Source organism: Phascolarctos cinereus, unplaced genomic scaffold (assembly GCF_003287225.1).
Source record: "Phascolarctos cinereus isolate Bilbo 61053 unplaced genomic scaffold, phaCin_HiC Scaffold_8;HRSCAF=390, whole genome shotgun sequence".
NCBI lineage: Eukaryota > Metazoa > Chordata > Mammalia > Diprotodontia > Phascolarctidae > Phascolarctos > Phascolarctos cinereus.
Window position 1 is genome coordinate 40347772 of NW_027556291.1, and position 14376 is coordinate 40362147.

The 14376-nt window shown below is 40.7% G+C and overlaps 1 protein-coding gene and 1 non-coding gene across 4 annotated transcripts; both read left to right on the plus strand.

Annotated features, from left to right (window-relative positions):
• Positions 1-2423: 2423 nt before the first annotated feature.
• Positions 2424-13698, plus strand: RBMX (RNA binding motif protein X-linked). 3 transcript variants are annotated; one of them, XM_020971754.2, is made up of 11 exons: positions 2425-2731; positions 3770-3895; positions 4111-4217; positions 4968-5148; positions 5797-5952; positions 8315-8429; positions 8513-8638; positions 8811-8896; positions 9531-10780; positions 11651-11733; positions 12157-13698. In XM_020971754.2, exons 1-9 carry the CDS (start codon positions 2692-2694, stop codon positions 9833-9835), a joined length of 1242 nt encoding a protein of 413 aa, XP_020827413.1. In that variant the 5' UTR covers positions 2425-2691; the 3' UTR covers positions 9836-10780; positions 11651-11733; positions 12157-13698. The 3 variants fall into 3 exon arrangements, with proteins under 3 accessions (XP_020827416.1, XP_020827413.1, XP_020827414.1); XM_020971755.2 differs by having other exon boundaries at positions 2426-2680; XM_020971757.2 differs by lacking the exon at positions 5797-5952 and having other exon boundaries at positions 2424-2731.
• On the plus strand, positions 3948-4018 carry LOC144455087 (small nucleolar RNA SNORD61). Its single transcript, XR_013483750.1, has one exon. It is a non-coding gene; the product is annotated as a small nucleolar RNA SNORD61 (small nucleolar RNA).
• Positions 13699-14376: the final 678 nt, after the last annotated feature.

A 14376-nucleotide genomic window follows, 5' to 3' on the forward strand; every position in this document is an offset into this window, starting at 1 on the left:
TCTACAGACGGGAAAGTAGGCATGTGTGGGGCAGTAGATACTGTCTGATTAACTGCCTTTTTGGTGGGGTACTAATAAGATCCAGGCTTTTTTCTTCCCCCACCCCTCAACACTTACGGTATCTGTCCTTCAGGGACCTTATGAATCAATCTCTCAACACTTTTAAAATTGGGTTACCTTGGCAGTGTTCAAGCTCCCATGTCAAATTGGAAATACTCGACATTCAAATGGATCTGCTCCCTCATCAATTCAGGAGTTCCCATGCGACAATGCAGATTGCCCCCACATACACACACACACACACACACACACTCCCCCAAGCTTGCAAGTTTTCCACAGAAGGTTCACTAATATGGTATCAGTCTTCCTTCCTTTTCTTGCCATTGTAAGGAAATCAGTGGAGCACCCTGGCTATCATCCTTATCTTTCCATGACCAAATGATCTTCACTTTATGCTCTATGATTCCCTGATGATAAATCCTCACTGGTTTTCTATGGTAGTCTGTCTGCTCACATTCATCATTGGCCTTGACAATGAAAGAAGTGGGTTTTAAAATGCTACTGTAACATAGTAATAAGAAATCAAGCTGGTTAAGACAGGCTGAAGCCATATTTGGGATGGCCTTAAATGCCAGGCTGTGACTTTTGAATTTTATTTTAGAGACCACAGGGAGCCATTCAAAGGTTTTGAGCCAGAGAGTGACATGGTCAGGCCTGAGCCTGGGAAATTTGATTTTTCCAGCTGTGTGGAGGTTGGAGTGCAGAGGAGAGAGCCTAACAGGAAGCAGGGAGAGCAATCAGAAGGCTATTATGATAGCCTAATCTCAGGTGGCTGTGAAAGAAAAGATCAGAGAAATTGGGGAGGGAATAGTGGAAGTCATGATGATGGGCCTTTTCATTTCTTTTGTAATCTAATATTTATTTCAGTTCCCTCCACACACTAATTGCTCAGTAAATGCTTGCTGAATGAATTTAATTCAATATACACAGGATTCTGGATCAGAGATTTAGAACTGGTAGGTACCTTTAAGGTTATCTAATTGAACCCTTTTATTGTATAGATGAGGAAACAGATCCAGAGAAGTTATGAGTTGCCTATGCTCATGCAGCCAATAAGCAACATATACTGTCACCTTCCTAGAAGTTGGTTGAATTGACTTAACATGGACCCAATAGTGTAAAAGCTTTAAGGGGATTTCCTATGATATTTACAAATCAGAGATTGTTAAAAAATAATTAGGAAGGCTATCAGGCTACACTATTTAGTGTGAGTGTTTTCTGAGCATGATTCTTGGGGACCCCTCAGCTCATGGTCCTTTCTAACCAGTTTTCATGGTTTGCTATTCCTGGTGTTACTGGAAATAGAGATGAGATCTGGCTTGGAGGTCTAGAGCTGGAAATGACCTCCAAGGCCAGCTAATCTAAACCTCTGCTTTTACAGAAGAGGAAACTGAGTCTCAGAGAGGTGAAGCAACTTGCCTAAGGTCACATAGGTAAGTAGCAGCACTAAGATTCAAACTCAGGTCATTAGACTCAAAATCCAGTGCTTTTTCCACTGACTTCTTCTAGTGCTATACTACTGAATTGCACTTCCAGTTTATTATGACTTCTGAAAAGTTCAAAAAACCTCTTACAGGAAGTCTGAGGGAGGCTTAGAAAGCTATTCTACTCCCAGGGCCAATAAAGTCATGAAGACAGTGAATTCTCTCTCCTGGTTAATGAAAGGAAATGATTTCTTTATGTTCACATTGCATACTTCAACCTCCTACATTACGTAAACTCAGAAACCACCTTATTGTTTTGTTTTTGGTTTTTTACTTTATTGTTTTTAATCTAGCCCAAGAGCAGCAACTACTAAGGACTGTTTCCCAACCAACTCTAGGGAAGGAAGATTTTTCTTCTTTATTCTGGGAACCATCACCACAAAGACTCCTTTCTCCTTGATGATCTTGACCTTGGGCAAATCACCTCACTTTCCTGGGCCTCCATTTCCTTCTCTGTAAATTGTGGGGATTGGACTAGTTAAGTCCCAGAAATCCCTTCTATGTCAAAATGTATAAACTATGAATGAAACAGCTTTTCACTCTTCCACTTCCCCAGAAGAAGGAACCGTGGCGCCGTGGAAAGGGTGCCGGACCTGCAGCCAGAAGACCCTACTTCAAACTTTGGCTCGGCCCTGATCCTCCGACAAGTAAAGTACCAGGAACCTTTAATGCAGGTCAACTAACTTCCCTGCATGCTTCCCCAAGCAAGCCGGTGCCCGGAAGGGCGGGTGGAGTTTGCTAAGGTTTGGAGAAAGTGGGCGGGCGGATTGGATTCAAGCTCGGCCCCAAGCCAAACCTGATTGGGCGATGGGGCGGGGCCTGGGTAAAGAGGCGGGTTTGTGAGAGGTTAGTTCCTCCCCTCACGCTCGCGCTACGCCTCCATCCGGGTCCTGTAGCCTCGTTCCCGGGCTGTATAAAGTTCGCCGGCCCCTTTGTTCGTTCTCATTGCGTAGTTGCGTCTGTCCTATTCTTGTCGTCTGGGCAGCTCGGGGGACTTTGGAGAACGAGGGGGGCTGGAACGCGTGCGTACAAAGCCGAATTTAGAGCGCGTGGTGGTGGCGGCGGGAAGCCGAAGCGGGTGAAGCCAGAAGTAACCAGAGAGCCTAGCGCCCTCACTTGCCCCTCCTGCCTAATCGGTGCGTAGGAGATGCCCAGCGGGAGGCTTTCGCTGCACTCCCCCCAGTTAGGTTGGTTTGGGCGGCGGTGGCCCTGCACTTTACTTATAAAGATGGAGGGAGTGGGCGCCATTTTAGGTGGCACTTCGGGCTGGTGGGGGGGAAGGGTGTCAGGCCTAGCAACGGCCTCTCCCAAGAGCCTGACCGAACAGCCTTGGGCCTTGCTGCCCTCACTCGAGAGGCTTCAGCTTGGTCAGAGGGGTGGGGGGGGTTGGTGGAAGGAGGAGGCCGAGGGCTTGTGAGTGGAAAGTGCCAGAGTAGCTGCAGAGGCCCGCTTTGGCCTCCGAGGCCTCTCCCTGGCCTCCGGCGCTAGGAAGGGGGGGAGAGGAGCGGGCCGAGGCGAAGTGCCGGGCTGTTTTCGAGATGGAGCTGCCGCCATTTTGTCTTACTCCCACGCGGTAGCCCGCGCGGGCCGGTTAAGCCCCACTTGGGAGGGTGGAGCTGGGAGGGATCCCGGACTCTCCTTCATTGGCCCCCGCCCTCCTTCTCGGCGAGGCCTTCGCGGCCGTGGCCTGCGAGAGTGTGGGGCCGAGGCTTCCCGGGGAAGCAGTCTCCCCTCCCCCCGCCAGGTTCTGGGTCCCGCTCAATTGCTCAGGAGGCAATCTAGCCCCGAAGGGGCTTGGGCGCAGCCCTCGCTGAGTCCTTGGTGTGCCCTTGAACGGTTTGACCGCAAGCCTTTTAATCTGGCTCAATTTGGGGCAGCAGAGGGAGGTGCACCTTGAGCTCGGGGCGGGGGGGGGGGCGGGGGCGGGGGCTTAGCATTGAGGGAGAGTCGGCCCGAGAGAGAGCGCGAGAGCGAGAGCGCGCGCACAATAATAGAAGATGGAGGGAAGGAGTGGCATGATGGATGCCGAGCAGGTTTGTTACATTTGTTGGGATAGTTTTGTGAAAGTGACTTGAGTTGGACTGGAAACTTTGTTTTTTGGGCTGTAACTTTGAAGTGCCATCGTGCAGGAGTTTTTTTGAAGAAATCATACCTTAGCATGTATTTTTGATGGCCTTAACTTTGGTGGACCTGAATTGTATTGTTTTGTTTTCTTTTGTGGACAGAATATAACAAAGTCAGAATGGTTGAAGCAGATCGTCCAGGGAAACTGTTCGTAGGTGGACTCAATACAGAGACAAATGAGAAGGCTCTTGAAGCTGTATTTGGGAAATATGGGAGAATAGTGGAAGGTGAGATACTAATTGAAAATATTTTATCCCTTGACTCCTCCCCAAAGGCTGGGCAATGATGAATTTTCAATAGCGTTGAACATGTGAAGTGATGATATTCACCCTCTAAGAAGTTCTGAGCTGCTGCTTTGCTGCCTTTGAAAGTGGGGGGTGGCAAAAGTTTTGTGGGTTCATACCAAATTAGAACAAATCATATTTCTCTCCCTCCTGTGTAGTACTTCTGATGAAAGACCGGGAAACCAGCAAGTCCAGAGGATTTGCTTTTATCACTTTTGAAAGTCCTGCAGATGCAAAAGATGCTGCCAGAGACATGAATGGGAAGGTGAGATTATGCTCCTGGCAAATAGTACACCACCATATTTGGTATCATAACTGGCATTATACAGTAGTTTGTATAAAGTACAGGATACTTTTAATTTCACTTTTATTTCAGTTGTCTAGGTTTGTCAATTATAAATGACCAAAACTAGAAATTTTATCAGACCTTGTTTATAACTAAAAGCTAGTATATTTTCCTCAGACCTCAGAATTCAAGTTTCCAATATGGTGTGTGGGATGTATATATTTCCTATACAGTGAAAGTAGTCTTATGGTGGGGTGGGAGTGACCAGACTATTACAGAGTACAAATGATTTAGAATGTGTGAAACTTTGCTGAAAGTTATATAATCTATTCTAGACTATATGTGGAGAGGGAAGAATATTGATGAAACTACTTGGCTTTACTTAACTAGCTCTATATCTACAGCTTGTGTTCTTCACTTAGAAAGTTTCTGATTGAACAAAGAAAGGTTCAAACTAGATTATAACAATGGCAGGTGTAGGAGCATAATCAGTTTCATTTATTGAGACTACATAAATTAAAGAGCAAGTTGAGCCAATGTGAGAGCTGTGAAATATGCACTGGAGTGTTTTCTGGGTGGATTTCCTTGTCCCAACTTCCATTTGTCAGCTGTATTTTTTTCCTTTGTGAAAAAGCTGGGGGGGGGGATGGTATTGGTTTCATACCACAAACTAGAGCTAGCATTAGTCAATTGTTAATGCTCTACTGCTTATAAACCCGTTCTTTTTAGCTCCTCGATGGAAAATCAATTAAAGTTGAACAAGCCACCAAGCCAACATTCGAAAGTGGTGGTAGGCGTGGGCCACCACCTCCACCTAGAAGCAGAGGCCCTCCAAGAGGCCTTAGAGGAGGAGGAAGAGGAGGAAGTGGTGGAGGAACAAGGGGGCCACCATCACGTGGAGGACACATGGGTATAGTTTCTAAGCTAGCTTTTAAATTGTATAAAAGCAAAATTTTTGACTTTGAAGTAAAATTCATAGATGTTTTACTTGGGTATGAGACCTCCCAAGTCTTCGAAAGTATAGGCATAAGCCTAAACTATGTTCCTTTTGGGCGAGTTGTTCCTTATCCAACTGATAAGGTCCAGCGTGAGCAAACAGTTCCCTTCAACACAATTCAAAAAGTTAAGGGCTCAATAACACACCTGTATGAGTCTTTGGATAAGAAAGATAAATAGGCCTTATGCAGCTGGGAAAAATGGCTAGCATTTCACCACAGAGAAATAAGAATTTTCCTTTTATGGTCCTATGAGACTTCTCTCTCACACACCCTTTTAAAACTGCACTCACTTTTTACTTTTTTACACTCAAACTTTTAACCTAAGATGCCAAAATGGTATTTTACCACCACTGCTTGCAAAGTAAACGGCAGAATTAATTAATATAAAAATCTAAAATCCTACCAAGGGAAATCTCTTTATTAACTTAAGATGATTTGTGCTTAATAGCCAGATTCTGTAGTGGAGAGGCAATGTAGACTCCTTGGACATTATTTGTGCTATATCCTAACCTATGGTCATTGTCAACTAGTATAACACTATTTTTTTTTTCCTAATGTAGACGATAGCGGATATTCTCTTAACTTCAACATGGGGTCTTCCAGGGGACCTCTTCCAGTAAAAAGAGGCCCACCACCACGTAGTGGTGGGGGTCCTCCACCTAAAAGATCTGCACCTTCAGGGCCAGTGCGCAGCAGTAGTGGAATGGGAGGAAGAGGTCAGTTCTATAGGTTTCTAGCTGTATATTTTGTTTCTCAAATAACATAGTTTGGAGTTGGGGTATCATTCAAATAATTCACTTGTATGGTACTCTCTCAGAATAAGGCTCTTAAAACAAGTCCACGAGGTTGGAATGTATCTAAGCAAGAATCATGTCTATACACTGAGCAGAGATAAAATACTTGTAGAACATTCTATTTTTGGACAGCTTTAACTGGTTTTCCTTATTGAACAGAAGGTTGCTTCCAACTTCCATCCATTGTTTCTAGTTCTGCCCTCAGAGGCCAAAGAAAACAAACCAAATCTTCCATATGAAAATTTGTCAAATATTTGAAAGACTACCACATAGGCAACGCCCCACCCCTCACCAAGACTAGGCTACATATTAGATGGTTCAATGGATCCTTGTTTTGACTTTGCTCTTTAACAATGTGCTTCTATTAATAGTCTCTAAGATCTCAGTTGGCTGCCACATCCCCCTTTGAATCACATTGGCCTGAGTCACATCTTCCCCATCCTGTACTTTGTACAGTTGACCACAAGTGTGAGACTTGGATGAAGTGCCTACTGTTTGCCAGGCATGATGCTAGGTATAAGGAAAGATATATGTTGATCTGCTGCCTTTAAAGATCTTCTCAGTTTTTAAAAAATATGTATTTTTCCCCCAGTCACATTTAAAAATATTTTAACATTCAAAATTATTTTGAGCTACAAATTTTTCTCTCTCTCACCTTCCCCTTCCCTGAAGACAGTAAACAATTTGATATATGGGTTGTACATGTTCAATCATGTAAAACGTATTACCATATCAGTCATGTGAAAGAAGGACACAGCCCCAAAGGAGGAAAAATAAAGTGAGAAATAGTATGCTTTGATCTACATTGAGACTGTCAGTTCTTTGTCTGGAGGTTGATAGCATTTTTCTTTGAGTCCTTTAGAATTGTCTTGGATAATTGTATTGCTGAAAATAGCCAGGTCATTCACAGTTAATCATTGTATTGCTGTTAGTGTGTACAGTGTTCTGGTTTTACTTACTTCGTATCCTTTTATGTAAGTCCACGTTTTTTCTGAGATATCCCCCCTGCTCATCATTTCATAACAGTAATATTCCAGGAATATGCCACAACTTAATCAGCTGTTTCCCAAATTGATGACCTACATTCTTAACTGGTTGGATCCCCCTTTGGTATTCATCTGTGCCTTCACGTAAAGAAACAGACCCCTGAGAATTGGAGCCCTCTTTATGTTAGTTAACATTCTTCCTGTTAACTTAATAGCTACTCTTTAGGTTTAATTCAACTAGTTTTCAATTGACTAGGTCAATTGTCTTGTGAGACTGTCAAGCAAGGTTATACTATCTCTGGCATCACCTCTGACAGTAATCTAATCCAAAAAAGGGCATATTCTGCCCCAGTTTGTTGGCTTTTTATAAGAAACTATCCCTTCACAAGTCTAGATGTTTCTAGACTTTTGCAGGAATTGGTCTAGTTAAACTTGCTGTCTCATGTTTTGAAGCTTCTCCTATTGGGACACCAGTGTACTTTTCATGGATAGTAATTTGACAATCACCTTTGGGTGTGTAGTAGATGGAATTGGTGTGATTGAGGAAACGGAAGCTGCCTTCTGAAGCTTTCTCCTTTGGCATAGAGAGTGGAGGCAAATAGATAGGACTTCAGCAGTGCTTCTCAGTTTTCTCTGACAATGTCTTGCTTTCTCCACCTAAGGCCTCAAAGTCTGACATCACAGCTGTATCTGTAAAATGCAGATGAGGAGACTGAAGTTCAGAAGTCGTGACTTACCTTACTGCTAATTGTCCATGATCTCGCATCAAGTTCCCAATGGCAGGATGTGAAGCCAGGTTTCAAAAGTGCAGTCTCCATCTGAATACATTTTTGTCAAAGTCTTGCAATGTGCAAGACTCAGAACTAGGTGTCAAATTAGGGAAAACGTTCAAGCGCTTCTTGACTAATTACCAAAAATAAGTGCATTATCTACATCTGCAGGTCATCTGGGCCAATTGTGTAGATGGTAGAGAAAACCAGGGTTGGGATAACAAACTGGAATTATAACGTTAGATTCCAGATAAGACAAGAGAATTAAATGGTTAACGTACTTTTTTTTTTTTAATGCCTTGGTATATGGTAGCTTTTACAAAAATGCAGATAGTTTTGTTTGGGGCACTTGGCGCATAATTCTAATGCTTAGTCTCAAATTTTAGGGATATTGAATTTTTATGAAACTGGCTTTTAAATTGGAAAAAAAAACTTAAATGGCAATTAAAAAATTTGGAAACAACCTATGTAGCATTGCTGTCAGTTTGGTGTACTGCCACTGTTTTAGATAAAGTGTTTTGTTTAAAGCTCCAGTATCACGTGGGAGAGACAACTATGGAGGTCCACCCCGAAGGGACCCAATGCCATCTAGAAGAGATGTTTATATGTCACCAAGAGATGATGGATATAATACTAAAGACAGGTAAAAGGAAATCCCAGAAAACTGAGGAAAACTTCGGGTTTTAAAAGAAACTATAGATAATAAATAGTTGTGTTCTCTTTTAGCTATTCAAGCAGAGATTATCAAAGTTCTCGAGACAACAGAGATTATGCTCCACCTCCAAGAGATTATGCATACCGTGATTATGGTCATTCCAGTTCACGTGATGATTATCAATCTAGAGGATACAGGTATGGTGCATGGTGCTTTGTGTTCATGGCTTGGGGAAACATTCACAAATGGCCTGAAAGTCTTAATGGAGTTTTAATCTTTAATAGCTTAAAACTGCATGGAGGCTTTTGAGGCGACTATAAAATGGTGTTTCTGAGCAGACTCAATACCTTGATTTCTTGTTAAATTTAGTGATCGTGATGGCTATGGTGGTCGTGATAGAGACTATTCAGATCACCCCAGTGGAGGCTCCTACAGAGATTCATATGAGAGTTATGGTAAGAATTCAGTTTGAGGGTCTCTTAAGTTGATCTTAAGTTGAACGTGCTTCTGTAGACCTTGTGAACCAGTTTCAGGCTGTGCTTGCTTTTGAGGGATTTTATTTGCTTTGTGGGGTGACCTGGCAGATTGAGATCTTTTTTTTTAAGGGCCTTGAAGTTTTGCTAAGGAGTTGATCTTCAGGCTTTTTGCTTGCTTGGGGGGAGGGTTGCTTGCTTTTGAGGGTAAATTGGCAGTATTATGTGTTTTCCCCCCCAACAGTGAAAGTACCATTTAAAATGCTAATTGACAAGATCAAATATTTACCATTACAATATGAAGCAAAGTCTACAGTTGCAACTTACCACTGGACAATATGGCTGAGTTTCTACTGTAAAATAACAAGCTGTTCTGGAATGTCCTTAAAAGATGCCTCTTGAAATACACTCTTCAGTTTTTTCAAACAAACATAAACCATTCACTATTTCAGCAGATGAGCAATCCCCACTATAAATTACCAGCAGTGGCAGCTTTTACACCTCCATTCCAAAAAAAGTAAACATGTAATACAGGAATTCTTTAAATTCAGATTTAACTATTGTGTATATATAAGATTTATAGTGTTGCCATATTACCTGACCATTGACCCTGCAGGTAACTCACGTAGTGCTCCACCTGCTCGAGGGCCCCCGCCATCTTATGGTGGAAGCAGTCGCTATGATGATTACAGCAGAGATGGATATGGTGGAAGCAGAGAAAGTTATTCAAGCAGCCGAAGTGATATCTACTCAAGTGGTCGAGGAGATCGAGTTGGCCGACAAGATAGAGGGCTTCCCCCTTCTATGGATAGGGGATACCCTCCTCCACGTGATTCATACAGCAGCTCAAGCCGCGGAGCACCAAGAGGTGGCCGTGGAGGAAGTCGATCTGATAGAGGAGGAGGCAGAAGCAGATATTAAAAAGAAAACTTAAGTTTTTGGACCAAAACCCCCTTTCAAAAAAAAAAAAAACAAAACAAGTGGAGCTTGTTCTATCTTTACTACCAGAGGACTACTAAAAAGGAAACAAAATTGTTTTTCCTTTTTTTATTGCCTGTTAAGTTCCCCTCCATGATTTTTATGCTTTTGTGAAGAACAAGTTAAAGCAATGTTTAATTTCATTTCAGATTTGTTTATTTCTTTCCAAAAAACAGATGTTAAATGTGTGAAATTTGAGCTCTGTGTACCAGTATTGTAAGTTCCAAAGTAAAAGTTTCCCTGAAAAGCTACTTCCCATCTGATTTCCTGACAATTGAGAGAAGCAGTTCTTAAGACCTTCCACAAACATCCAACCATCTAAAATGGAAATGGTTCCTTCTACTTGTTCAAACCTATCATTCCAAACCAATTAGCTGTTTTGGAGGGTGGTTGGGGGTTATGCTGCTCCTTAAGATTTCAGGTTGTCCTTTTTGAAACTGAAACCTATGCAAGATTTCCCAGTATATCAGATGCTTAGTGAGGAAAAAATTCAGTAAAAAATCTTTCAGTAAACTTGAAACCACAAATGGATAGTCATGACTATACTTTGCCTTTTCCACCATTTTCTTGTGAATCTGCAAGACCATCCCCCCCAATAAAAAAAAATTACATGTATAAAACAACTACAGAATTCTAAATAAAAGGTTTGACTAGTTCCAACAACGAAGCTTCAAAATGATGCTTGCTCTTACTGTTTCAAATTTTTGCAACTCTGTAGTGTCTCACTTTTAAAGGAACAGCTTGATTCCAAAGGCAAAGGAGAAAATAGATAAGCAAAGAAGTTTAATCTTCAACTTCTCAAAGGCTTATGACTTCTAAAAACAAGTGACTCTTTCAGCATTCCACTTCAGATATAAAGCATCAAATGCCTGTGAAACAGCAAAGATGGTAAGCAAAGCAAACTAGTTTTTCCGTCTAAGTCAAAATTGAACAAAGTATCTTCCTCATAGTACAGCGAGACATGGCTGTACGTCATGGCAAATGGAAGTGCTTTCTAGATAACCTTTGGAAAAGCAATATTCACTAGAGTTAGAAGGCTTCCAAATTCAACATTTTCTTCTTGGATTTTTTTTAAAGCATGTATAAAGCTTAAAGGCATTACAATGCAGCTCTTATAGACAGATTACATTTTGGGTTGGGGAGGGGGTGTTGTTTTTTTCTGTATGTTTTGATGAAGACAAAGCTGCATATGAATTTTTTTTCCCCAAAAGTAATCTTTAGTCATCATGAATTGGCTTAAAATTGGGTTTTTTTCCACAAGCAAGCCATTGCAAACTTAACATTTAGTTGGATGCCTGACTGACTTGTTTTAGTTTCATTGAAACTACACTGTATGGGGAAGAGTAGTCTTTTTTTCCTTTTTTTTAAAAGCAAAACACACAAAACCTGAGGCAACATTAGCCAGGTCCAGCCGTGAAGTTGAAATGATGCTCTTGAATGTAGTAAACTTGAAGACTTCCAACTAAAAATCCAATCTTTACACTGCACTATTCCTTCACAAATAATTCAACTTAATGGATTTAACATGGCAATCCACCATTGGAAAGGAATGAGAATCCATAAGCCATGCAACTTACCATTAAGCCAGTCCAGACCAATGAATCTGCCACCACTTAAAGAGTAAAACTTGAAATAGTAAACTGCAAGTCTGAACTTGACTTGAACTTTCTGGAATCAAGGGCAGTTATAGGCTGGCAAATTCAATGTTTTCTTTGGAAATTTCATGAGAGATAAGTTCTGTGTTTGTAATTTTTGCAGGCTGATCATTGCTGTCAGGAATGCTGATATTAAATGCTGTCTTGGTTATGTGCTAGAGTTGAAAAAAGCAGCTAATATATAAGGTAAGCAAATACACAGGATGTACCATGAGTATCTTCTAAAAGCTTTGTGCTGTCGTTATGATAAAGAAATTATTCAATTTGAGCCTTGAAACAAAGCCTTCCTGGCAAATATCTTTTGGCAAATTAAGGCGGGGGGGGGGGGTATTTGAATGCAGGTCTTGACAATGAACTTGAATAGGGTTCTGATCTATTAGGATCATAGGCTTGAAGTTGTAAAGGGGATTACATGAGAAAAAGGATTAATCACAAAGATTCTAAGTGATAGAAAATAACCAGGTTCCAAAGCCGTAAATATTCTTTCCATTGTGCAACACTGACTCTAGTTTCAATCTTAAGCTTTAAGAGATGGTAGGAGAGAATAATTGTTGAGTTGTAGGACTAAACAAATACAGTGATGACTGAAAGCATTCTTCCGTTTTACAGAGTCGCTACAGAAGCAGGATGCTGAAGTGTCACTGAAGTCACTTGCATCTCAAAGTTGATTTGGGCTCACACTACAGTTTTTGCCTTGGATGATCTCCTGTGAAATGAGCTGAGCAAAGACATCTGATGTTGATTACCATTACCCTTAACCCTTACATACAGAGTCTTTATTGGAAATGTTAAAATTTCTGGTGTATAGAGATCGGGGAAACTTGTCATTTTGGGCAGTAGCCGAGTTGTTACATATCTACGGGGCAGTAATAAGGTTTTGCCGATTTGGATTGGGGGGTGGGGGGAATCATGCTAAGTGTTAGTGAAATTGTAGGATTATTGATAGGAATTAATTTGCCATTTAAATCTGTTTAATTTTCTCCAAAAACACAAGAATGGTTGGATTGAGGTTTGGATAAATGGAAGACTATTGGGCTGGCTATAGGGAAACAATTGGAGCAGGAAGAAATTTGTATCCAATGCTTTAAATGAGTTCAGATATTACATGTGAACAATTGGTTTACCATAAAATCTCCAAATTGGAAAAATGAAAATTTCTGAAGTTGCCCAACAATAAAGTGGTTGGGATTTTTTGTTTGTTTTTGAACTGTTACATTATGTAATCCCTTTTCTCCCCCTCCCCCAACATACCCTGTAAATTTACTAGCAGAAGCAGGCAACTGCTACAAAAGTAAATCATGGAGGTTTTTTTTTTTAATCAGTAAAGATGTTAATTCGATTCAGTTTGTCCCCTTTCCCTTACATACTTCGAGTACTATCTTACTATAAAAATAAAGGGACTTAATAGGGGTAAGATTTTTTTTTCCAGAGCTCAGTAGTAAAACCTAAGCTTACATTTAGGAAAAACTTAATCTACATATCAGTTTTTTGGTTTTATCTTTATCGAGTTGTCTGCAACTATGTTCTAAATATATTGATATAACTCCTATTTAGGCTGTGTCCAGAAGCTTAAATAGCTACTTGGGACAGAAATTTATAGATTTTGCTTACTGATTGATTTTTCTGGTTCATCCTACTTTAAAAAAAAAACTTAGCTTGCATTAATGTAGTGCTTTTGAGGGGGAGCACTAATTACTCTTTTATATATATAAGTATTTTGATTTCTTGAGTAGATCTGTGTGGTAGACCTTAGAAAAATAATTGAGCAGATTTAACAGGGAGTACTAACAAGTTAAGTCTAGTTTATATAGTAAAGGATAAAGAATAGTTGTATATCTTTTAAGATAGGAAACTTGAGAAAGCAGAATGAATAGTTGGGTCCAGGTTTCCTTTTCACTGTTTTGAAAGGTCAGTCTTTGATCCACAATAGTTTGAGAAGGTAAAGGGAAATGGAAAACCCTTTTTGACTTATCAGGTTGGCCACTGATTATTTGAAACAGACTCGGGCAGTTTATAAAACAGTGTAATAAACGTGACTGTGCTATCACTAGCTGGAATGTTTGTGTTCAGAGCCTTTCATCTCACTTTATTAAAGTTGTTTATATTGTACATTCTTGGTTTTATTGAATAAATGTATGGTTTTTCTCTGTTTATGGTTTCCTGGGTCTTTAAATGAAAATGGTGTGCTTCCTTCTTGTGACTTAGCACACTTTTAATTCATTGGAGCTGGACCTAGTTGGGAAGGTGAAGAAAAGACATTTAGGGAACAAAACCATGTGAAATACTGACATTATCCCAGGCTTGCTACGATGAAATAGCAGTCTGGCATGTGCTGAACTTCAGTTCACTGAAGCTGCCCAAATTAAGAGTGAACCCCCAAGTGTTTAACTGTCTCTAATCTACCAGGCTCAACCTGGACTGTTGATCCAAAAATCTGCCGCTTCTGTTTTGATTTCTTGAGTAGATCACTGTGTGATAGGCCTTAGAAATATAATCCAGCAGGGAGTACTAACCAGTTAAGTCTAGTTTACATAGCAAAGGATAAATATCTTTCAAGATAGGAAACTTGGGAAAGCAGAACGAATAGTTGGACCCAGGTTTCCTTTTCACTTTGATTTGAAAGTTCTTTGATTCACAATAACTTGAACTAAAATGGAAAGATTTTTTTTGACAGAGGTTGCCCATGGATTATTTGAAAGACTGCAGTTTATAATCATGATTTGCTGTCACTAGGTGCATACATGCAGAAGTATAGCTAGTGGCCCTTATCTGTAATCAGACAATACTAAAGTGCTATTGTGACTCTGCTCTGTTTTCCCTGCTCTAGGC